The 26597-nt window shown below is 43.4% G+C and overlaps 1 protein-coding gene across 1 annotated transcript in view; it reads left to right on the top strand.

Annotated features, from left to right (window-relative positions):
- PRKCG (protein kinase C gamma) overlaps nucleotides 1-26597 on the top strand; it is a 610652-nt gene that overhangs the window by 509968 nt on the left and 74087 nt on the right. The window contains exons 10-13 of the mRNA XM_077457420.1: nucleotides 1-131; nucleotides 16489-16662; nucleotides 17667-17758; nucleotides 19005-19067. The exon at nucleotides 1-131 is cut by the window's left edge and continues 1 nt beyond it. Of these exons, the coding sequence (XP_077313546.1) occupies nucleotides 1-131; nucleotides 16489-16662; nucleotides 17667-17758; nucleotides 19005-19067 (460 nt within the window). The remainder of the gene's footprint in view (nucleotides 132-16488; nucleotides 16663-17666; nucleotides 17759-19004; nucleotides 19068-26597) is intronic.

Here is a 26597-nt window from a genome sequence, read left to right as displayed (position 1 = left end):
AAGTTAGAAGAGGCCCAGCCCTGAGTCCAAGTCCCACAGACTCTAAGCGTGTGAGCTTTTTTGGAACAAGTCGCTTCCACATCTCTGATTTCAATTTTCTTATGGTGCTTGGCAAAGGAAGTTTTGGAAAGGTGAGTAGAAGTTCCATTTGCTGCTGGCTGTGAGCTTTCCTGTTTATAACAATCAAGCCTGGTCATTTAGAAGCTGCTTGTAGATAGCAGTGAATATACTGTAGGTTGTATCTCTAGATAACATGTTTTTTCAATTCCTTACTCCAATTTACCATCTTTCCTAAAATAAAAACCTGCATATACATGTCTATCCAAATAAGAATAATACAACCATGTGACATACAGCATACCTCCCAACTTTTTGAGATGGGAATGAGGGACACCTATCAGCAAAAGTATGTAGGCATAGGACACACCCCCTGCCACGCCCTCTTAAAGGAGAATTATACAAAAAAAATTATTAGTTAAATCCACAAGTGTATTTTTTAACACTACTATTCCTTTATACTGGCTTTTGACATTTACAAATACAGCATTTTAGAAATTAGATGAAAGGTTTAGCTCTGGGAAACACTTTTTGAAAGATATAAAGTTCCTTTTTTATATAACTATATCAATCAGACCAAAATGAGGGGGAAATGAGGAGGAAAGAGGGACAGAGGGACTTTGTTCCAAATCAGGGACAGTTGGGAGCTATTCATACAGTATATAATGTTTATTTCTATGCATGCTTATTTTGGAGAAGAACTGTTTGTGCTGGGCCCAGCTTGTACACTTCTCAGTATAATCTTGTGAGTTCAGCATCCAGATATGTGTATTATTGATACCAGAGAAAGCTTCCATGTCAAGCATCTGGCAGTAGTACACTTTTTTTCATCACCCTCACTTGCCCAACCATATTTACTAAAATTGATAGGCAAACTTCTATATTTTTAAGGCAAACAAAATATTGTTGAACAAAGTGTAGCTATATTCAAAACTTTTCTCTTTTGGACTGAAGCTACAGAAATAACATATACTGCATAGCTTTTAAAATGAAAATGTGGTTACTAGCACAACTTCAGCAGAGGCTTCATACTCACTAGTTTACCTATTAGTCAAAATAGGTTGTAGTTTTATTTTTGGCTTGTAGGTTGGTTAATTCCCTATCCAGGGTCAGAGTTATACTCTGTGCTCCCTAAGCAATCTGCCCTCTTCCTACCTAAGTCAAATAGCTAGCCTTAGTATCATGCTAACCAGATCAATGCATTGCTACACAAGGTGTGCCCAGACCAAAAGTGAAAGTTTGGCCGTTCTGCATCATTACACCTAGACTTTATGACCAAAAGAGAAGTTCAGTTTATTGCACTACTGTGCCAACAGTTCAGTTTAGGTCAGGGGTCTTCAAACTTTAGGGGGGCCAGACTGTAGCCAGTAGGAATAGACATTGTTCTAGCTATGGTGGGAGTAAACAATGTCAAAGGCTTGGTTGTCAGTGGAAGTAAAAAAAATATATATCACTGGTGTCAGTGGGAGAAATAGTGCCCCATCATTGGTGTCAGTGTGAGGAATCATGCCCCATCAATTGTGTCAGTGAGAGTAATAGTGCCTCATCATTGGTGTCAGTGGGAGGAATAGTGCCCCTTCATTGGGATTAGTGGAAGGAACAGTGCCCCACCATTGGTATCAGTGGAAGAAATAGTGCTCCATCATTAGTATCAGTGGAAGGAATAGTGCCATGTAATTGGTGTCAGTGGGAGAATTAGTTACCCATCTCTGGTACCAGTAGGAGAAATATTACCTCATATCGGTGAGAGGAATAGTGCCACAAGGGCCAGATAAAGGCAGTCAAAGGGCCACATCTGGCCCAAGGGTCACAGTTTGGCAGTATATATAATATAAAACTGCATGCAGGGCATTGGACAAAGCACTAGGGACAAAAGGCATGTGAAATAATTTCATACAGTAATGTAATCTGTAAGGTTTCAGTGTACTGTATGTATTATGAATTTTACATTTTTTTAATTTGCTGCCAGGCTCCGCCAACGTGCATCACAACGCTTACAGGGAATGGAGCCCGGGACACAGCACATTGGGGCGGAGGACACAGCCTGCAGACACAGCGGGCGTACATCACAGGATCCTGGGGACAAAGTAAGTACACTGCACCAGGATCCTGCAATGCAATCCCGAGTGTGGCTTGGGGTTACCGCTAATGGTACTGAAATTTAACCCTGTGCCACAACCTGGAAAACTGCCAGGAAGGTTAAGCAGTTGCATCAACAGATGTATTTTTCTTTCTTGCTGCCCTTCCCACTAGTACAGCAGAAACTGAATCCTCATCCTTCTCTCCCTGTACAGTTTCTGCTGTTTAATTGATGGAATAATGCCCTGTGAGCCTATAGTTCATCCTTTTGGCTTTATACACCTAAATCAGGGGTCTTCAAGTAGGTCCGTTATTTTTTTCACTTTCTGGTAGACATGTGCAGAGTAAAATATTTCGTTTCGGAATTTCGTTTTCGTCCGAAAACTTAATTTATTTAGTTACTCCCGAAATTCGTTTTTATTTATTTCGTTTTTCGTTCAAAAATTGCATTCGTCCGAAAATCCACATGAATTACGGTCGAATCTGTCTTGGAAGGCTTATGGTGTCTGTCAATGTATAAAGAAGATTTGACGGAGCTAACTATACAGCATACTTTAGAACCCTATTAAAGTCTATGGGACTCCAACGTTCAAAATCTAAAGTGCTAATTTTAAAGGCTAATTTGCAAGTTACTGTCCTAAAAAGTGTTTGGGGACCCGGGTCCTGCCCCAGGGGACATGTATCAATGCAAAAAAAAGTTTTAAAAACGGCCGTTTTTTCGGGAGCAGTGATTTTAATAATGATTAAAGTGAAACAATAAAAGTGTAATATTCCTTTAAATTTCGTAGGGGGGGGGGTTGTCTATAGTATGCCTGTGAAGGGGCGCATGTTTCCCGTGCTTAGAATTGTCCCTGCACAAAGTGTCATTTATGCAGGAAAAAAAGTCCTTTAAAATCACTCGCAGCTATTATGAATTGTCGGCTCCGTAATACAGAGAACACTCATTGAAAGTCATTGATAAAAAAATAAATAAATAAATAAAAAAAAAGCGTGGGGGGTCCCCCAAATTCAATTACCAGGCCCTTCAGGTCTGGTATGGATATTAAGGGGAACCCTGCCTCAAATTTAAGAAAAAATTTGATGTGGGGTTCCCCCTAAATATCCATAACCAGACCCTTCAGGTGTGGTATGGATATTAAGGGGAACCCCGCGTCAAATTAAAAAAAAATTGACGTGGGGTTCCCCCTAAAAATCCATACCAGACCCTTTATCCGAGCACGCAACCTGGCAGGCCGCAGGAAAAGAGGGGGGGGACGGGAGAGCGGCCCCCCCTCCCTCCTGAACCGTACCAGGCCACATGCCCTCAACATTGGGAGGATGCTTTGGGGGTCTGTGACCCCTCAAAGCACCTTGTCCCCATGTTGATGAGGACAAGGGCCTCATCCCCACAACCCTGGCCGCTGGTTGTGGAGGTCTGCGGGCGGGGGGCTTATCAGAATCTGGAAGCCCCCTTTAACAAGGGGACCCCCAGATCCCGCCCCCCCCCCTGTTTGAAATGGTAAGGGGGTACAAAAGTACCCCTACCATTTCACAAAGAAAATGTAAAAAATGGTTAAATAAAACAAACACACTTTTGAAAAATTCCTTTATTAAAAATAAAAAAATAAAAAAAAGATTCCAGCGGCGGTAATCCACTCTTGCTATCCAGCGACGGACGGTCATATCTCCAGCGATGTCTCATCTCATCCAGCGCAGCGATCCATCCTTCTTCTGTCTCCTCCACGGAGACACTACGGGTTCATTATAGCTGCGAGTGATTTTAAAGGACTTTTTTTCCTGCATAAATTACACTTTGTGCAGGGACAATTCTAAGCACGGGAAACATGCACCCCTTCACAGGCATACTATAGACAACCCCCCCCCCCCTACGAAATTTAAAGGAATATTACACTTTTATTGTTTCACTTTAATCATTATTAAAATCACTGCTCCCGAAAAAACGGCCGTTTTTAAAACTTTTTTTTGCATTGATACATGTCCCCTGGGGCAGGACCCAATCTCCTATTCTATATCGAACTGTTGTAACAATGAAAACGAAAATAAAGCATTTATTTATGTCGGATCTTTCGTTTTTCGGATTTTGTGCTTTCGTTATCGTTTGTCAAAACGAAAACGAAAATAGCTGAAATTCGGACGAAAATGCATTCGGACGAAAACGAATGCACATGTCTACTTTCTGGAATAGGGTGACCACACTGTTAGTTGTGTAGAGAAATTGCACAGCACTGTTGTCACCCTGTGGTCAGATTAGTCCTAAATGGAAATTGAGTTTTACCTGGGCTAGGTAGGAGACATACAAGTTAAAATATAATTTCAACTATCACTCTTTAACCTCCCTGGTGGTATGATTATGTCAGATTTTTGCGTCTCAAAGTGGTACAATTGTTTTGCATAGAAATTTTTATAATTATTTATAGTTATTTATTATATTATAGTTTATGATTTTGTGTTTCAAACTTTATCATACGTGGGGTGTCTACTAGACTCTTGTTTGGACAGATTTAAGTGTGTTATTGCTAAGATTTACAGGCCTACGATATAAAATGCCAAATTTCTATGCAAAACAATTGTCCCACTTTGAGACGCAAAAATCTGACATAATCATACCACCTGGGAGGTTAAAGAGTGATAGTTGAAATTATATTTTAACTTGTATGTCTCCTACCTAGTCCAGGTAAAACTCAATTTGCATTTAGGACTAATCTGACCACAGGGTGACAGCAGTGCTGTGCAATTTCTCTATACAACTAACAGTGTGGTCACCCTATTCCAGAAAGTGAAAAAAATAACGGACCTACTTGAAGACCCCTGATTTAGGTGTATAAAGCCAAAGAGGATGAACTATAGGCTCACAGGGCATTATTCCATCAATTAAACAGCAGAAACTGTACAGGGAGAGAAGGATGAGGATTCAGTTTCTGCTGTACTAGTGGGAAGGGCAGCAAGAAAGAAAAATACATCTGTTGATGCAACTGCTTAACCTTCCTGGCAGTTTTCCAGGGTGTGGCACAGGGTTAAATTTCAGTACCATTAGCGGTAACCCCAAGCCACACTCGGGATTGCATTGCAGGATCCTGGTGCAGTACTTACTTTGTCCCCAGGATCCTGTGATGTACCCCCGCTGTGTCTGCAGGCTGTGTCCTCCGCCCCAATGTGCTGTGTCCCGGGCTCCATTCCCTGCAAGCATTGTGATGCACGTTGGCGGAGCCTGGCAGCAAATTAAAAAAATTTAAAATTCATAATACATACAGTACACTGAAACCTTACAGATTACATTACTGTATGAAATTATTTCACATGCCTTTTGTCCCTAGTGCTTTGTCCAATGCCCTGCATGCAGTTTTATATTATATATACTGTTTGTTCTGCCTGGAAACTTGAGATTGTCCATGGAAACAAAAAAGTGTCCCTTTATGTCAAAAGTGGTTTGAGACCAGCTAGAAAACAGCGATAGTAAATTAGAACACTTACAGAATTAAGCGATAGTGAATCATGGAGAAATTCAGTTTATTATTATTATATTATTATTTTTTATAATTATTTATAGTTATTTATTATATTATGGTTTATGATTTTGTGTTTCAAACTTTATCATACCTGGGGTGTCTACTAGACTCTTGTTTGGACAGATTTAAGTGTGTTATTGCTTAGAATTACAGGCCTACAATATAAAACGCCAAATTTCTATGCAAAACAATTGTACCACTTTGAGACGCAAAAATCTGACATAATCATACCACCAGGGAGGTTAAAGAGTGATAGTTGAAATTATATTTTAACTTGTATGTCTCCTACCTAGTCCAGGTAAAACTCAATTTCCATTTAGGACTAATCTGACCACAGGGTGACAACAGTGCTGTGCAATTTCTCTACACAACTAACAGTGTGGTCACCCTATTCCAGAAAGTGAAAAAAATAACGGACCTACTGGCAGCATTAACAGGTATAAAAATATTACAGGGAAACTCGCAGAATGCATCATACAAATCATTGTTTATTTTATTATGCTAAAGTGATTAGTAAAAGGTAAATAATTCTATAGATTTGAAATGAATATAAATCAAAATATACATTTTAAATGTTTCACCAAAATTGAATCATGAGTAATGACTGCCCTTTTTGCCATGTAAGAAATCTGCTCCCCACAAGCTTCTTACTGTTAAAAATATGACCATGAGAAAGGAGCAACTTATTTATTATGCAAATGGTATGATGTGACATTCAGAGAGCAAAGAACTGAAATATTATAGAGGAGGAAATGAAAAGGAAACATGTTAAGTTATTGCATAAAATTACAGAGTTCTAAAGATACTTTATAATTATTGGTACAGAGGGGGATGTTCAGTATCATTGTGTCAGGTAGTTAGCCTGTATATCTTACACAGAAAACAAAAGAAGCTTAGGTTTTAAGCCAATGTTTTGGCAATCTTTAACTGTTCTTAGAAATGTGAGTAGAAGCTAAAAGATGTTATTGCCAGTTTAACAGTTAATATTCTAATTTTCCTTTTAAAGCAACGTGTTGTGCATATTTCTTACTTTTTAAATCTTTGCATTGCCTTAGCCAATGCATCTCCTCTAAGGACTTCAGAGTTATGCCCTGTACACACGGTCGGACTTTCCAACGGAAAATGTGCGATTGGACTGTGTTGTCAGAAATTCCGATCATTCCATCTGACTTTTTCCGTCGGTTGCCGCGCTTGCTCAGAATAAATTACGAGACGAAAGCTATTGGCTACTAGCCTCTTTATAGTCCTGTCATACGTGGTTTAGGTCGCCTCGTCCTGAACAATCGGATTTTCCGACAACTTTGTGTGACCATGTGTATGCAAGACAAGTTTGGGCCAAAATCCATCGGGTTTTGTCATCGGAATGTCCGACCGTGTGTACAGGGCATAAATTTAATCCCTAGGATTCCTTTTGCAGCATTGGAATCAGGAAGCGCTTATAGAGGCCCATTACTGTGAACTTATTTCTGCTAGATAGACTATGTAGAACCCCATAAGATTGTAGTGGTTTGTAAAAAATAAAGCACAACGTGTATGTCTTGTTTCCAGTATTCTCTAGCTGCAACGATTTTTTTGCTATTAAGATAGATCAGAAGATTTAGTGAGCTCTTGGTGTATTAATGGGTATGAACAGAAAGACAAAATAATAAACTCATTCTTGCTTTTGTGTAAGTTTCTTGGTGTGAATGGAAAAGAAATGCACAATCAATAAAATGAAAATGTTATTACTTTGAGTGAATGAATCAATCTATACAAAACTAGTATTTAAGTTATAATCTGACATTATTCTAAGTTATAAATTAGTAATGTGATACTCTAGGTCAATATCCATATTGTATAAATAGATAGAAGACTAGAAAAAGTCAGACTATACAGGCCAGATCATGGAGTCTTGTATAAAATCATAATTACAGTAATAAAAACAAAGAGATTCCATAAAAACAGTTATCATGGTGCCATATGAATCAACTGTATATATACGGCAGTGTATATACTCCTGTTTGGTATCTCCAATAGATTCATGGGTCAACACGTTTCACCACGATATCACTTCATCAGGACGCATGAACACAGTACAATGATCCTCTACAAAAGAATGATAGTGCTTAGAAAACATCCATACATATAATGGTACAGTGCATTACAGGTTTGCTGTGTGGGACATACTTTAGCAACCCTGCACCAAATGCGTATGATCCCTGGGTGGGCATCAGAGCAACAGGGGGTCCCAGCAGGGCACTGCAGAAATAGTACTTCTGTTTAAATGATTTTTATTGAAATTTTACAAAAGTACAAGAAATTCCAAAGGTTTGAGAAATTGAACAACGTATAAAATATCTGTATCACAGTACAGTAAACATTTTGGGGAGAATATTTGACATCACATGACCTACACACACGTTACCGTTCGTTACTCCCTCTCAGGGACAGATAATGAAGAGAAAAAAAAGAAGGTTACCCAACAAAACTGTATTTCTGCCCCATAGAGGCAACAAGTGACTTATGGCTTTCCTGTTGTTCCACCGCATTCCATATGAGGAAGGAGGGTAGCAGACCATGACAAAATTATCCTCTGTCCCGGTTATCATGGGATCAGTTTGATCTGGTGATACAGGCCCTAAATTCAACATTTGAACAGAGTATTATAACCTTCACTTTAAAAGTTATGCTCATTGTTGTAGATTTTGCAACATCCGTCTCCCTGATGCTGCAGGAAGAGTATAAGGAAAGGGTTAAACCAAAAAAGAGAGGGGGAAGGAATTGAGAAAGAGGAAAGAATATCAAAGAAGAGAGTGCAGTTCCTAGAGTGAGTTTGTCTGAACCCAAACAGTCACAGTGGATCAGACAAACATTTAATCCAGAGTTCCCAGATCTTATCGAACCTAGTTAGTTGTGTATAAAAATTGCCAAAACGCGTTTATTCACCATGATCCATGACAACTTGTTTTTCACCAAGTCGAAGGGGATCATGGATGTCCTCCAGGACCTAGCTATCACTATTTTAGCTTCCATGAAAATAAAGGCTATGAGTTTCCCTGCCTGTCTTGGTGTTCCATCAACTGGTTGTCCCAATTGTGAGTGAATAAATGAAATTGTAGATACGAATCCAAAGACATTTCACTTTGGGACAGGACCACCAGATATGTAATACCGTGCCTTCCACCCCGCACCCTCGGAAACAAGAGGAATAGGCCCCTGTGACATACTTGGCTATTCTCGCTGGGAACATGCACCATCTCATCAGTACCTTGTAGTTTGCTTCAATCAATGAGGTATTTATGTATGGTTTTGACACACACTGGTACATTTTGGACCATTCATCCATTTCAAATATTTTGCCTATGTCTTTCTCCCATTTCGTCATATAAAACAGTTTGTCCGACTTGGACGTCAGTATGTTATAGATTTTAGAGATGTGGCCAGTGTGCTTATCAAAGGACCTACACAAATACTCCATCGAGGTAGACATGGTTATATCAGATGTACGCCTTAAGGATTTCAAGAAATGCACCATTTGAACATAATGAAAGAATTCTGAGTTCAGGAGTTGCTATTTGTCTCGTAGGGTTTCTTTCGATAAGATCCCTCTGTGGTCGCAAAGGTCAGCAATGAGCATCAAACCTTTGTTAGTCCACCAGGCAATTGTGTGGGGATTGAGACCTGGAGTGAAATCTGGGTTGCCAATTAGGGGAGCCATGGGAGTATGTGGGGAATTAAAAGCCGTAAGGCTTCGTTAATCTATCCCACAAATGTAGAGAGAACAATGATGTGGGGCACAGCATAACTGGTCTGTCTTTTGATTTCAGCCACATTAAATGGCCAATTGGTTTTGTGGGATGTAAAGAGGATTCCAATTTCATCCAAGTATGTTGAGGTGAAACAGAGTGAAAGTGGATTATTTGTGCCAGTTATGCTGCATTGTAGTATTTATATAAGTCTGGGACTCCCAGGCCATTTTTTAGTTTGGGTGTTTATTCACTTAAGGTCTCTAATTCCCCCATATGAATTTCAGAACCTTATTTTGGAACTTGCGTAATTACGGCATACAGTACATATTGAGATTTTGCATGGTTGATAGAGAGATCCGAGATAGTAGAAAATGGCACATTACTTGATGAAGAATCGGGAGGGACATGACCAGGGAGGAGAGGAGGAGGAGGATATCATCAGCAAAAAAAGCACACTTGTGCTCAGAGTTCCCACAATGTATCCCTTTTATGTTGGGATAACACCTAAGTTTTATAGCCAGGGGTTCCAGGGCCGATATGAATAAGATGGGAGACAGAGGGCATCCTTGTCGTGTTCCCCTGTGGATATCTATTTGATGTGAGCTATACCTCTTCACCAGTATCTTAGAAGTGGGCTTACTGTAGAGGATCTTCAGAACCGCCAGAAACTTTGGGTCAAATCTGTAACTTTTAAGTGCATAAAACAGATAGTCCCATGATAAGTAGTCAAAAGCCTTACAGAAAGGACAGTTTGACTGTACTGCTGATATGAGATCTATTAATTGTTAGGTCTGGTCTGGAGCCTGGTGGTTTGGCACAAACCCCACCTGATCCGAATGGATAGACCTGGCCAGGAAAATATTCATTTGATTTGCTAAGACTTTAGTCATTAATTTGAGATCCACATTTATAAGTGAGATTGGATGATAATTAGCACAGTCCCCATAATCCTTCCCCGGTTTAGGCATGACATGAATAAAGGCTGCATTTTCATGTGCAGCCAAAGCCGAGCCGCTCTTCAAGTCATAAAAAGTAGAAAAGGTGAGGTACCAGCAATTCTAAATACTTCCTGTAATAGTGAACCAAAAATCCATTGGGGCCAGGTGCCTTTGAAGGATACATGCCCTTGATAGCTGCTTTGATTTCTTCCTCCCTAAAAGCCCCCTCCATCACAGGCAGTCAGGGAAGCATATAGTTTAGCATAGAAGTCACAAAATTCTTGAACCACAGAGTGTGGATTCTGAGTTACTTTGCCATCTCGTAAGTGTACTTTTGGGAGGGCAGGATTGTAAGGGGAGGGGTACGTTTTCTAGCTAGCAGGGTGGTCTATTTGTTTCCCATCATATAACATCTGTGTCTGGACCAGCGAAGGTACTTCTCAGCTTTAGAGGTAGGGCTAAGATTTCAGTTTTGTCAATTTTGTGTCTCAGGTCTAACTGGAGGTTGTTCTTTTGTTCGTGTGAGATTGCCCATAGATAATTTTCTTGTTGTAGTATGGTTTGCGTTTGTATACATTTTAACATAGAGGCAAGTTGAATCAACTTGCCTTGGTAGCTTTATGTGCAGCAGTACTTTTATATATAAAAAAAAACAGTACAAATTCCCCTAGGGTCTAATATTACACAAATCAAAATAAATTAGTAACAAATAAAAACCACATAACCATGAAAATATGGGGATGGTAATTAGCTCGATAATACTCCCTGGGTGGCGTACTATACAGTGCCTTGAAAAAGTATTCGTACCCCAATTTCCACATTTTGTAATGTTACAACCAAAAAGGTACATTTAATTTTATTGGGATTTTATGTGACAGATCAATTTCAAACCTGACCTCATTGTAAATCTAGACTCCATGAACACTGCATTTGCACATTAACACAGGTCCTTATTTCAGCTACATTTGTTTATCGAGCATCAACATCTCATTTTTTTAGTTATTCCAACAATAGTTAGAATAATGTAACTGTATATGTATATGCTACTCTGCGCTTCTTACCATCCCATAGTTGAACATATACAGTGCCTTGTAAAAATATTCATACCCCTTAAAATATTCCACATTTTGTCATGTTACAACCAAAAGCATAAATGTATTTTTATTTTATGTGATAGACCAACACAAAGTGGCACATAATTGTGAAGAGGAAGGAAAATGATAAATGGTTTTCAAATTTTTTTACAAATAAATATCTGAAAAGTGTGGCATGCATTTGTATTCAGACCCTTTACGCTGATACCCCAATCTAAAATCTAGTGGAACCAATTGCCTTCAGAAGTCAACGGAATAGTAAATAGAGAGTCCGCCTGTGTGTAATTTAATCTCAGTATAAATACAGCTGTTCTGTGAAGCACTCAGAGGTTTGTTAGAGGACCTTAGTGAACAAATAGCATTATGAAGGCCAAGGAACACACCAGACAGGTCAGTGATAAATTTGTGGAGAAGTTTAAGGCTGGATTCACACCTGTGCATTTTTTGCGCTTTTTGCATTTTGCAGATTTGCACTACAGAACGTGTTCCATAGGAAACCATGTTAAATGGGCTGTAGTGCAAATCTTCAAAATGCAAAAAGCACAAAAAATGCATAGGTGTGAATCCAGCCTTAAGCAGGGTTAGGGTATAAAAAAAATATCCAAATCTTTGAACATCTCACAGAGCCCTGTTCAATCCATCATCCAAAAATTGAAAGCGTATGGCACATCTGCAAACCTACCAAGACATAGCCATCCACCTAAGCTGACAGGCCTGGCAAGGAGAGCAATAATCAAAGAAGCATCCAAGAGGCACATGGTAACTCTGAAGGAGCTGCAGAGATCCACAGCTCAGGTGGGAGAATCTGTCCACAGGACAACTATTAGTCGTGCACTCCAAAATTCTGACCATTCAGGAAGAGTAGAAAGCCATTGTTGAAAGAACGCCATAAGAATTCCGGTTTGCAGTTTGCGAGAAGCCATGTGAGGGACACAGCAAATATGTGGAAAGAGGTACTCTGGTCAGATGAGACCAAAATGTAACCTTTTGGCCTAAAAGCAAAGCTCTATGTGTGGCTGAAAACTAATGCCGCGTACACACGGGCGGACTGTATGGCCTACTTAGTCCGCCGAAACACATTTCAGCGGACAGTCCGCTCGTGTGTGGGCTTCAGCGGACTTTTTCAGCGTGCAGTCCGGCGTACTAAGTATTCGGATTTTTCGAAATACTGTCCGTCGTACTCGCATTTCGGCGGACAATCCGCCCGTGTGTATGCCAGTCCGCCGTACTTTTTAAATGAGCGGACTTTTCCCGCCCGGAGAAAAGTCCGCTCATTTCGAGTGGGTATCCAGGTAGGCGGGGCCCACGAAGGAAACGTCGCTGGCCCCGCCGCCTGGTATGTACTTAAAGGGGAACCCCAACGCCGAAAAAATCGGCGCGGGGGTCCCCCCCAAGTCCACAACAGACCCTTGTCCGAGCACGCTACCCGGCCGGCCAGGAAAGGGGGGCGAGCGAGCGCCCCCCCTCCTGAGCCGTACCAGGCCACGTGCCCTTAACATGGGGGGGTGCCTTGGGGAAGGGGGGGCCGCGCGGCCCCCCCACCCCAAAGCACCTTGTCCCCATGTTGATGAGGACAAGGGCCTCTTCCCGACAACCCTGGCCGTTGGTTGTCGGGGTCCCCCGGATACCGGCCCCCCACCCTATGTGAATGAGTATGGGGTACAATGTACCCCTACCCATTCACCTGTAAAATAAAAGTACAAAAAAAAACACAACACGCGAGATAAAATACTTTATTGCACAGCTCCGGGGGTCTTCCGTCTTCGGGGGTCTTCTCGCCGGACTCCTCCGCTATCTTCTTGTAGCTCTTTTGCTAGCGGAGGATTCCGGCTTTCTTCCTCGCCGCCGGCCTCTTCTCCCGACTTCGGGGGTCTTGTCCCCCTCTTCGGTTCTTCTGCCGGGCCACCGCGCCTTCTTATAGCTCTTTTACAGGCGGTGGCCCGGTCTTCTGTCGCCGCCGCCGCCGCCTTCCGTTCTTCTTCTTCTTCTTCTTCTTCTTCTTCTTCTCCAGGAGATGTTGCCTCGACGATCTCTCCGGCCGGAATGCCAGGGACGCACTGCGCGGCCACTTATATAGGGACAAGGGGCGGTGTCACATGGCTTTATGTCACATGGGTTGGTCACATGGGTTGATGTCATGACATCGTAAGGGGGCGGGGTCACCATGTGACACCAACCCATGTGACATAAAGCCATGTGACACCGCCCCTTGTCGTCCGGGTAGCGTGCTCGGACAAGGGTCTGTTGTGGACTTGGGGGGGACCCCCACGCCGTTGGGGTTCCCCTTTAAGTCCATACCAGGCGGCCGGGTCAGCGACGTCACCTTCGCGGGCCCCGCCAACCTGGAGACACGCTCGAAATGAGCGGACTTTCCTCCGCGTGTGTGGGCGAGTCCGTTCATTTCAAAAGTAGGGCGGATAGTATGGCGGACTTAGTACGCCGTATTAGTCCGCTCAAAAAGTGGTGTGTGTGGTCAAGTCCGTTCATTCGAAAGTATGACAGACTGTCCGTCGGATTGTATGACTGACTAAGTAGGCCATACAGTCCGCCCGTGTGTACGCGGCTTTAGGCTTAATGTACACGGGATGTTTTTACAACCTCTCCTGAACAATTTAGCTTGACAGATAGTAACCCACATTTAAAACGTCCTTTTTGCCGCATTTACATGCCACGTTTACATGCTGCTTTTAGCTGCTTTGGCATTTAGAAGCATTTGAAAAAAAATATATATATTTTTTTTCAAAATAGCCAAAAATGGAAAACGCCTGTAAACGAATCGCTGCTAAACATGAGTTACCAGGTTTAGACATGTTTAGAAGCAGTTAGAAATGGTTAGAAGCGTTTGGTGCTTGAAATGCCTCTAAGCATCTGACCTCACTTTTTTTGCTTTCCAAAAAAGGCCTCTAAACTCAACTGCCTAAAAACTACATTAACCGAACCTGTGTACATGTACTCATAAGATAACATTGGATGAGTTCAGGGGCAGCTGAAAAAAGCAGCCAGCTGCCTCTAAATGTCCGTTTACCAGCAGCAGTTTACATGAGGCCTAACACTGCACATCACCCTGAACCCACCATCCCCACCGTGAAACATGTTGGTGGCATCATCATGTTGGAGGGTGCTTTTCTTCAACATGGACAGGGGACCTGGTCAGAGTTGATGGGAATATGGATGGAGCCAAGTACAGGGCAATCTTAGAAGAAAACCTGCTACAGTCTGCAAAAGACATGAGACGGAGGTTCACCTTCCAGCAAGACAATGACCCTAAACATACAGCCAGAGCTATAATGGAATGGTTTATATCAAAGCATATTCATGTGTTAAAACGGCCCAATCAAAGTCCAGACCTCAATCCAATTCAGAATCTGTGGCAAACACTTGAAAATTGATGTTCACAGACACTCTCCATCCAATCTGACAAAGCTTGAGCTATTTTGCAAAGACGCATGGACAAAAATGTCACTCTCTAAATGTGCAAAGCTGGTAGAGACATCCCCAAAAAAACCTGCAGCTGAAATTGCAGCGAAAGGTGGTTCTACAAAGTATTGGCTCAGGAGGGCTGAATACAAATGCACACCACACTTTTCACATATTTGTTTTCACATATTGTTGGAAGAACTAAAAAAAAAAAAGGTGTTGATGCTCAAAAAACAAATGTAGCTGAAGTAAGGACCTGTGTTAATTGAGCAAATGCAGTGTTCATGGAGTCTAGATTTACAATGAGGGCATGTTTGAAATCGCGTGAGTTCAGCTGAACCGGCATTTCAGTCCAATTTCGGGGGTTCAATAATTCCTGAGTTACTGACATAAAGCAAGTATACAGAGCAAAATCTCTGACTTCACCTAATGCATACATGTTTCTGGCCAGTGACTTAAATAGAACTGAAACAATATATTTAAAATGATTGTAAGTGATCACTTTGTAAAACAACCTATTCAGTTTAAGATAGAAATGAAAGGCACATTTTTTTGTATAAATAAAAAATAAAAAACATTGATCACATTCGCTCTGCTCTCAGCTGCATAAGAGCTTGGGGGGGGGGGGATAGGTGAGCAAAAGCACACTGAGCTTCCCAGTGAATGGCTTTGCAGCAGGGGCATGTCAGAACAAGTCTGATGATCATTGGAGGAGAGCACACTGAGTTCCCGGCATAGCTAGAGAACTGATCATGGTGTGCTCTCATGCTTAATGTGGTTAGTTTTTAATAGGAACGAAAGAGGACTAGCAGGAACACCACAAGAGGACAGGATACTTTCTCATACAAGTACATGATACAGAAGACACATTTCAGGAATATGAAGTGTTGGGGTAACAAACGCTTCAAAGAACACTGGACATTTTTAGACCTGTAAGTGTAGTCAAATGATGCGAGATAGCTCCCACACAGCAAGGCTTCCCTCAATGGGCACCCAACAGTAGCTCAAACCATAAAAATACAGAAAGGAGTGCCAGACCAAAACCAGCTAAAAAGATACAAAAAATATTATAATTGTTGTTAAAAAAAGGGGATATAAAAGCAGCCAACACATAAAGGAGGCAATACTCCTTCCCCTCCATTAGGGCTACAAGAGCAATCATATTAATGATGTCTACATATGCATATAAGTATATACCACAAAATCTGGTACATCACTTTGTCAGATGAACTTCAGTTGTCTCCATTGAATCAGAGAAGGTTAAAATATACAAACACAATACATAGTAAAACATAAAATAAAGAGAGTGGGCATAAAATGTAACCATGTATTAAATTGCATCAAAGAGAAAATGTGCAAAACATATTGAAAAATCTGTATAAAATGTCTACTAAAACAAGTATTACAAAAGTAAGTTTTAAAAGCATCAAGAGACCAAGCTGCTGAAATAAAAACAAATTATCTGCTAAAATTAGTACAACGTTTTTTAAAATGAGTACTAAAAATATAAGAGACCAAACTGGTTTTATTTCAGCATCTTGGTCTTTTTCTTTATTTATTTTTAAGGTGATTCCTTGGACCAGGTTCTAGCAGTCAAGTCAGTGTACAGTCTCCACCGCTATTGGGCTTTCATTTCTGTTCTTATTCTACTTGTGTTCCTAATTTTCAGGTCATGTTGGCTGAGAGGCGTGGATCTGATGAACTCTATGCCATCAAAATTCTGAAGAAGGATGTCATTATACAGGATGATGATGTGGAGTGTACCATGGTGGAGAAACGTGTCTTGGCCTTGCTTGATAGGCCTCATTTCCTGACACAGCTTCATTCAACATTTCAGACTGTGGTATGCTTTACATGTAATGCTCCTTTATCTTTTGGCTTCAAAAAGAGCATAATATAACAGTTCAAACCACCATAGTTGAATATATTATAAAAAATAAAAAATTCACCAATCACTGGACCAGCGGCGACCCGTGCACTGTGGCGCATGGGTGCCGCCCCCCTATCCATGCCCCTTTCAGGATGCTGGATGCATGGATTCCTATGGCAGGGGCAGGAGTGGGTAGTACTTTTTGAAGCATCTGATTAGAGCCAGAGGCTTTAATAGGCTTCAAAATAGGGTGGGCCCGGGACGCAGAGAGTGCACACTGACCCCACCGAATTGTGTGACGATTCTCTATTTTCACACTAACATTCCTCCTTGCCAATCAGGAGACAGGGGGTCAGACCTAAATCTTGATTGGCTAAAGTGCCAGGCCACCCTATTGGATGCCTGGTGCTTAGGAAGAGGAGTGAAGGACTCGGAGACACACGCTGGAGCGGAGGATGCCACCGTTACAGCATGCGTGGAGCTGCTGCCTGGTGGTAAGTGCCCCAATCTCAGAGCTGCGAGCGGGAGGGAGGGAGGGGTTGGGGGTGCTGCCAGAGCCCCATGAGTGGGGGGGGTCGCTAGGCAAAGTGGCTGCATATGATGGGCACAAGTGGCTACATTTGATGGGCACAATTGGCTGCATTTGATGGGCACAAGTGGTAGCATATGATGGGCACACGTGGCTGCATTTGGTGGGCACAATGGCTGCATATGATGGGCACAAGTGGCTGTATTTGATGGGCACAAGGGCTGCATATGATGGGAACAAGTGTCTGCATTTTACGGGCACAAGTGGCTGCAGATGATGGGCACAAGTGGCTGCATTTGATGGCCACAGTGGCTGCGTTTGGGCACAATGGCTGCATAAGATTACATAATACATGATACAATTTAAATCTGAAATATAATTGTGCATTCTTCTGCATCCAATATATTTAGATTACCTGTGGACTAAATTATTGTGATTCTATCTCTAGGATCGCCTTTATTTTGTTATGGAATATGTGAATGGCGGGGACCTGATGTATCACATCCAACAGGTTGGCAAGTTCAAGGAGCCCCATGCCATGTAAGTATCCTGGCAACTTGATTGTTTTGCAGTTTTATGTAAAAAAAATGATTTAAGTAACACATGATTAAAGGTAGATAGAAAAACCATCATGAAGATTTTACTAGAACTTCATGTGTAGATTAGTGCAGCGTTGAGCAGCAGCAGAAAGCATTCAGAATCCAGTTGGCAACAACAGAAATATACTGAAATAATTAAATTATAATTAAAGTTATTTAATTCACAACAAGCCCAGCGGGAAGACAACCTATCCATGTACACTCACAGGATGTACAGCATTCAGTATTAACAGTAGGTATCACGTGTGCTGTCAACGTCTGTCTCAGGGAGCAGAATGTGGCCTGGCCGGTCCGTGCCTAAGTGGGAAAGCTTCCAGGAAGGATGGTTTGTCCCTGCAAATTCCCTACTCATCTGGAACCTCTCCTTGATGCTAAGCACTATCCCTGACAGATGGGTGACCTGTTCCTATTCTAGCCACATTCGAAATGCATGCCAAACCGGGGAGCCAGGGTCTTAAATAGACTCTGCCTGACACAAGATGACCATCAGAGTCACATGGGAATCCAACATCCAATTGGATGCTGCCTCTTTGTCACCAAGGAGGTCATAGAGGAACTAAATTCCTCTCAACTCCCTCTTCCACTCGCATTGCCGCTGTGGATGATTGCCACCTGCAGTGGAGAAACTAGACTGCACCTGCCTATAGAATCAATATCACAAATATATACATCTTATAGCAAACAGCTACTGGCCATCTAACCATCACCCCCACAACTATATGGCCAAATGTATGTGGACACCCATCCAGAATAAGTTCAGGAGTAAAGCCAGAATACAAAGACATTTTAGACAGTTGTGCACTTCCATCCTTGTGGCAAAAGTTTGGGGAAGAACTGTTCCACCATGACTGTGCCCGTGTGCACACAGCAACCTTCAAAAAGACAAATGCAAAGAAAAACTCCATAGGCCTGTATAGACCCCTGACCTTAACTCCTACTGAACACCTTTGAGATTAATTGGAATGCCGACTGTGAGTCAGGTCTTCTCATCCAACATCAGTACATGAACTCCCAAATACATAAATTGAGTAAATAAGAACATATTTCTACAGACACCCCCCGAAAACTTGGATAAACCTTCCTAGAAAAGTGGAGGCTGTTGTATCTGCAAGAGATGGTGGGGTGGGGGGATGTAATCAGATCCATGTTGCATTCATGTTCTTCACTATTCTTATGTTTTTATGCAGGTTTTATGCTGCTGAGATTGCCATTGGTCTCTTTTTCCTACACAACAAGGGAATCATCTACAGGTATAGCATGCCTATGCTTGTGTTCTGTCCTAAGTACTATAATATAATATAGAGATATATTACTGATTAGGCTCCCTCAAATTTATATTAGAGATTCCCTACATAAAAAACACATATACAAGGATATTTAAACAAAACAACAAATCCATCTTTTTTGCAGACATTCAAAATTGAAACATGCATCTGTAACAAAAAATAAAATTAATATGTGACCAGCATGGCTAATATTTTATCTCAACCTTATAGTAAATTCCTTTAATGTAAATTTTTTAATATTAGCCGAATTCATATCATTTAGTACACTATGAACATCTTAAAGTGATTGTAAATCCTTTATTTATTTTTAATAACAAACATGTTATACTTACCTGCGCTGTGTAATGCTTTAGCCCCGATCCTCCTCTTGTCAGTTCCCCAGCTGGTGCTCATGGCTCCTCCCTCTGCCAAGTGCCCACCATAGCAAGCCACCTGATGTGGTAGCACCTGTGCAGGCTCACTTCTGAGCTGGCTCTGAGTGGCCATAGACACACAGAGCATGGCTCGGCATTGTCCCCGTTGCCAAAGACTCCCACTGCTTTCCCTAAGCCAATAAGAGGGAGCTGGGGAATTGGGGGGGCGGGGGGGTGGTCTGCACTCAAAAGGTCTTTTACCTTAATGCAGAGAATGCCTTTAGAACAATTTTAACTGTAATAAAGGAGGTGTGAATCCACATGCATGCTTTGAAAAAACTGGTGCACCAGTATTTTTCACTACAGTTAGCATTCATAAGGGTTTATGACCCCTTTAAGCACTATGTTACCAAGAATGTCCAGGTGTTCTGTTATGCAAATATTTCCAGGGCGATTTGGATCGCATGCCTTCTCCTGCCCTAGCTGCCGCACTATTGGACCAGTATTGTGATAGGCTGCCTCATTGGTTAAATGAATGGGCACATTTTTTGCTATGGAGCACAACAGTGGTGAAATCCCTCAACATCAAGTCTACTATCCAAAACAGCATCTAATAAGGAAGTATGTTAATTCCTGATTTATTGGTGTGATAAATAGCAAGAATCCTCTATTCATAAACCAGGAGTAAAGTATTAAGTGGTCTTTTAGACCACTTTAGCAGTTTACTTCTTTAAACCATGCAGGTCATTCCTAATGTTGAACATTCATGTTAATTTTTAAGAGATTCATAACTTGATTGGATACATTACAGTTAAACTGGAAAATCTATTTAAAGTGAGTGTTTGGTAAATAGTTTTTCAGTTTAAGGGCCAATTCAAACCACATGCAGTCCAGTGCGTGTGTTTTTTTCTGCATCAAAAACACATGGAAAGTACGGTAGGTTATATGCTTTCCAATGGCTCATAGCTCACACACCACTGCTGTCAATTCCAGGGCATTCCAGTTCTGGAAAAAAAAAGTAGAACATGCTGTATTTTTTCCCCACTGAACTGTATTGGAATGTAGGAAAACACATAAAAAATGCATCAAAAAAGCACCAGACCAAAAAAAAACACCTGGAATGCATCTGGAAACATATCAAAAATGCATTACAAATGTGCATAGAGAAATGCATTCAGAACAAATATAGAAAGCATTTTTTTTGGTGTGAACCTGCGCTACATTTCAAGTGTAATTCATGTGAATGTGTTTTGTTTCTACTGTAATAATTCACTACTGTACTCTGATAGTGATGTGCATATATTCAGTTTCTTGCAAATTTTAACAGGTTGCTATTAGGGATGAGCTTAACACCCCCCGGTTCGGTTTGCAGGAGAACATGCGAACAGGCAAATAATTTGTGTAAACACCGTTAAAGTCTATGGGACATGAATGTGAAAAATCAAAAGTGCTAATTTTAAAGGCTTATATGCAAGTTATTGCCATAAAAAGTGTTTGGGGACCAGGGTCCTGCCCCAGGGGACATGTATTAAAGTGGTTGTAAACCCTTTACAACCACTTTAAACTACAGGCAAGCCTATAATTAGGCTTGCCTGTAGCTGCAATGGATATCTCCTAAACCTTTACGGTTTAGGAGATATCCCCTGTATTTTCATGTGCCGACGTCATGCGGCACATGCGCACTTAACCACTTCCCGACCAGCGCACGACGATGTACGTCGACAGCATGGCACGGGCAGGCATATTGGCGTACATGTACGTCCAATATTCGTTGCCGCCGTGCCATCGGGAGCGCACCGCCGGCGGCGCGCTCCCGCGCTGGTCGGGACCCCCGTGAGTCCGGTCGCGGGACCCGCGGACTCGATCGCCGCGGGCATCCCCGCGATCGTCTCACGGAGCGGCCGAATGGAGGAAATGCTGTATAAACAACATTTTCCCATTCTGCCTAGCAACTAGTGACGCTGATCTCTGCTCCATGTGATTGGAGCAGAGATCAGTGTACACTAAATGAAAGCCCAACCCCCCCACAGTTAGTAACACACCCCTAGGAACACTTAACCCCTACACTGCCACCCACAGGTTAACCCTTTCACTGCCAGTGTCATTTACACAGGAATCACTGCATTTATATAGCAGTGATTACTGTATAAATGATAATGGTCCCAAAAATGTGTCAAAAATATCCGATGGGTCCCCGACAATGTCGCAGTCACAATAAAAATCGCAGATCGCTGCCATTACTAGTAAAAAAAAAAATAATAAAAAATTAATTATAAAAATGCTATAAAACTATCCCTATTTTGTAAACGCTATAACTTTTGCGCAAACCAATCAATAATCGCTTATTGCGATTTTTTTTACCAAAAATATGTAGAAGAATACGTATCGGCCTAAATTGAGGGAAAAAAATGTTTTTTTATATATTTTTGGGGGATATTTATTATAACAAAAAGTAAAAAATAATGCGTTTTTTTCAAAATTGTCGCTCTATTTTTGTTTATAGCGCAAAAAATAAAAACCGCAGGGGTGATCAAATACCACCAAAAGAAAGCTCTATTTGTGGGAAAAAAAGGACGTCAATTTTGTTTGGGAGCCACGTCGCACGACCGCGCAATTGTCAGTTAAAGCGACGCAGTGCCGAATCGCAAAAAGTGGTCTGGTCTTTGACCAGCAAATTGGTCCGGTCTGAAAGTGGTTAAGCAAACTGAAGCAATGACAGTATGTGCCATTGCTTCAGTTGTACTGTGCCATTTGCAGTGGCTCCCACGCGCATGCACGGGAGTGACGTCATCGCGACTCCGGCCAATCACAGCGCGGAGTCATGATACCCGGAAGCAAGCTCTGTAGGTGGCCTGAGGGGGAGACTAGGATGGCTGCCGGGGATTCGTTCTCGGGTAAGTAATTCATAATGAGCTAGTATGCATAGCATACTAGCTCATTATTAGTGATGGACGAACTTCCGACGGGACGTTTCGCGAACGCGAAATGCGAACGGACCCAAACGTTCGCGAAACCGAACGTTCGCCGCGGGCCCCATTGACTTCAATGGGAGGCGAACTTTGCAAACCTTCATGTCGAATTTGCGGCCACGTGGTAATTATTAGGGGGTAAAACGTAGTCCCACCATCTGGACAATGACATAATACATGTATGAGGTGAATTTGGGATCGATAACTACAAGCATTTTTATTTTATTTGGGAAATTGTTCTAACAATTCAGGACTATGGAGCTAATGAAGGCAATGGAGGAGAGGGAAGGTCAGGGACCAGGGTAGGCAAAGAAGAGGGTGCAGGAGATGATCACCAGCAGCGTGACATACCGGAATGACACATGCACCGTGATAGAGGCATCTGACAGCAGCACCGTAATACAGAGCACTGACAGCAGCACCGTGACATACAGCGCTGACAGCAGCACCGTGACATACAGCGCTGACAGCAGCACCGTGACATACAGCGCTGACAGCAGCACCGTGACATACAGCGCTGACAGCAGCACCGTGACATACAGCGCTGACAGCAGCACCGTGACATACAGCGCTGACAGCAGCACCGTGACATACAGCGCTGACAGCAGCACCGTGACATACAGCGCTGACAGCAGCACCGTGACATACAGCGCTGACAGCAGCACCGTGACATACAGCGCTGACAGCAGCACCGTGACATACAGCGCTGACAGCAGCACCGTGACATACAGCACTGACAGCAGCACCGTAAGCAGCCCCAGGAGGAAGTCAGCACAGCACAGGGATGGTGTGATCCCCTCATAATAAGAACCCCCAGGAGGAAGTCAGCACAGCACAGGGATAGTGTGATCCCTTCATAATAAGAACCCCCAGGAGGAAGTCAGCACAGCACAGGGATATCATAAGCAGCCCCAGTAGAAATATGACACCGCTCAACCTCTTCAAAGAGGAGGGTAGGGGCATATAGTACGGTGTGCTTTTTTGGGTCAAGGAAGTGAGCCAAATGAATTAAGAAGGTCTGTGTGCTTGATTAAAAAAATAGTTTATAGACATATACATGGTCTACTGGTCACATGTGTTGAATTCCTCCGAGATCCATGCCTCATTCATTTTTAGAAATGTGAGGTAGTTAACACTGTGGTGAGCTAGGCGAGTACGCTTATCGGTCACAATCCCCCCTGCTGCGCTGAACGTCCTTTCGGACAGGACACTGGATGAGGGGCAAGCCAACAGTTCGATTGCAAATTGGGCAAGCTCTGGCCAGAGGTCAAGCCTGCCCACCCAGTAGTCTAGGGGTTCATCACTCCTCAGAGCGTCCACATCGGCCGTTAACCCAATGTAGTCGGACACCTGACGGTCTAGGCGTTCCCTGATGCTGGATCCGGATGACACCTGTCGATGGGTCGGCTGAAAGAATGACCTCATATCCGAAGTCACCAACACATCTTCAAACCGGCCTCTTCTTGCAGGCGCTGTTGGATTGGTACCCGCAAATCCTTCTCTGGGAGTGGGAATTGCTCCTCTGCCAGCGCACGCAAAAGCAGAATGCAGCATTTCTCGAAGCAAGGCCTGGAAGTGCTGCATTCTGACAGCCCTCTGCGACGGCGGTAACATTTCCGCCATTTTGTGTTTGTACCGGGGGTCTAAGTACGTTGCCACCCAGTACTGGTCCTTGACCCTCATGCTTTTTATACGGGGGTCCCTATTAAAACACTGGAGCATGAAGGCCCCCATTTGCACTAAAGTGGAAGCGGTGTGGTGGCCTGGCTCCTGCTCATCATCCAGGATAATGTCGTCCTCTTCATTCTCCTCTCCCCATCCTCGCACAACAGGGATCCCAGAAAGGTTTAAAGCATGCTCTTCTTGCTCCTGCTCATCCGCCCCGGCACCATCCTCCTCTGACTCCTCATCAGACTCCTGTTGTTGACTTGTCTCAGATAGAGTAGCCCCCCCTGGGAATTCATCCAGCATTGCGACTTCCTCATCTTCCCGCTCCTGCTCCTCCACAGCCTGATCAATGACACGACGCAATGCACGCTCCAGAAAGAAGGCATAAGGTACCATGTCACTGATGGCGCCATGGCTGCGACTGACCAGTTTGGTGATCTCCTCAAATGGCCGCAGAAGTCTGCATGTGTCGCGCATGAGCAGCCACTGGCGCGGTGAAAAAAAACCCAGCTCCCCAGAACCGTTTCTTTCGCAGAGTTCATACAGGTAGACGTTAACTGCACGTTTCTGCTGGAGCAGCCTATCAAGCATATAGAAGGTTGAGTTCCATCGCGTCGGGCAATCGCAAATAAGACGTCTGACCGGCAGATGGTGTCGCCGCTGAATGTCAGCAAGGCGAGCCATGGCCGTGTAAGATCTTCTGAAATGGGCCGAGATTTTCCTTGCCTGCCGCAAGATGTCCTGGACCCCAGGGTATTTGACAAGGAATCGCTGCACGACCAAGTTTAAGACGTGTGCCATGCACGGCACGTGCGTGATTTTGCCCTGTTTCAATGCGCTAAGCAGATTGGCACCGTTGTCACACACCACTTTACCAACTGTCAAATTGAGCGGTGTTAGCCACTCATCTGCCTGTGAACGCAAAGCTGAAAGGAGTGCCGGGCCAGTGTGGCTCTTTGCTTCCAGGCACAACAGACGCAGCACGGCATGGCAACGTCTCACCTGGCATGTGGAATAGGTTCTGGGGAGCTTGGGCGGTGCAGTGGAAGAGACGCTAGCAGCGGAAAAGGAGGAGGCAGCTGAGGAGGAGAGGGAGGAGGATGGAGTAGGAGGAGGAGAAGAAGAGTCAGGCCTGCATGCAATCCGTGGCGGTAAAACCAAATCTACACGGGTGCCACGGGTTACATGCTTGACGGCCGTCAGAAGGTTCACCCAGTGGGCAGTAAAACTGATATACCTTCCCTGCCCGTGTTTGCTAGACCACGTGTCTGTGGTCAGATGTATCTTGGCACCGACACTGTGTGCCAGAGATACATTCACTTGCCGCTGAACATGGCCATATAGCTCTGGGATGCCCTTCTCTGAGAAATACTTCCTTCCTGGGACCTTCCATTGTGGTGTTCCAATGGCCACAAATTTGCGAAAGGCCTCCGAGTCCACCAGTTTATATGGCAGTAGTTGGCGGGCTATGAGTTCTGACAAGCCAGCCGCCAACCGTTGGGCAAGAGGGTTATCCGGCGTCATCATTTTTTTACGCTCAAACATTAGGCCCACGGAAGCCTGCCTTTTTGCAGAAAAATGTGAGCTTGGCGTGATGGAAGGTGGAGTGGAGGACAATTGTGAGGAGAGAGGAGAAGGAGAAGTAGAAGACGAGGCTGGACGGTGAGAGCCTGCAGTGTGGCTTTGTGTGTTCCGTTGCTCCCACTGGGCTCGGTGATGGCTGCTCATGTGCCTTCTTAAGGCGGTCGTCCCTAGGTGAGTATTGGGCTTACCGCGACTAACGCGTTGACTGCAAAGATTGCAGATGGCAACGCTATTGTCAGCAGCGGACACGTTAAAAAAAGCCCACACTGCGGAGCCATGTGCCGGTGTCCTGGGAGCGCCAGATGTGACCGTACATGGTCGATGACTCGCTCCTGATACATTTGCAGTCTGCTTTGTCCCTGCTGTGCAATGTAAGTCATTGCTGCTTCTCCTCCCTATCTGCTGGTCCATATCTCCCTCTGAACTCCCCTCCTCTTCCTCTCTTGTGGGCACCCACGTGACATCACTAGACACGTCATCATCAACGTCACCTTCCCCACCGCTATAAGTAGAGATCTCGGAGTAGGCAGCAACACCGGGGACCAACCTCCTCCTTGGGCTGATCTGGGTACTGGCGTCAGACTGCTGAGTAGCGCTTGTTGCTACCTCCTCTTCCTGATCCAATACCAAGAGTGGCTGCGCATCAGAAATGTCCTCTTGATATGGATCGGAAAATAATTCCAGTGACTCAAGCGGAAGGTATGTGGTGGTGGTGGTGGTGGTCGTGTTGTTGGTGGTAGTGTCTTTGGGGGTGCACATAGCAGAGAGTGAAGAAGAGGGTGCAGATCGAGAGGATGAGGAGGGTGCAGAAGAGTAAGGCTGAGCGAGCCACTCAACCAAGTCTGGTGCATCCTTTAAAGTAATTGAACGCACCTTCTGCAACTTCCCACTTTGGCTCAAGCCTGTTGCTCCTGCCCTAC

This window comes from Lithobates pipiens, unplaced genomic scaffold (genome assembly GCF_037356315.1).
Source record: "Lithobates pipiens isolate NorthernLeopardFrog02 unplaced genomic scaffold, aLitPip1_a1.2 Scaffold_27, whole genome shotgun sequence".
NCBI lineage: Eukaryota > Metazoa > Chordata > Amphibia > Anura > Ranidae > Lithobates > Lithobates pipiens.
This window is presented reverse-complemented; position numbering and strand designations above follow the sequence as displayed.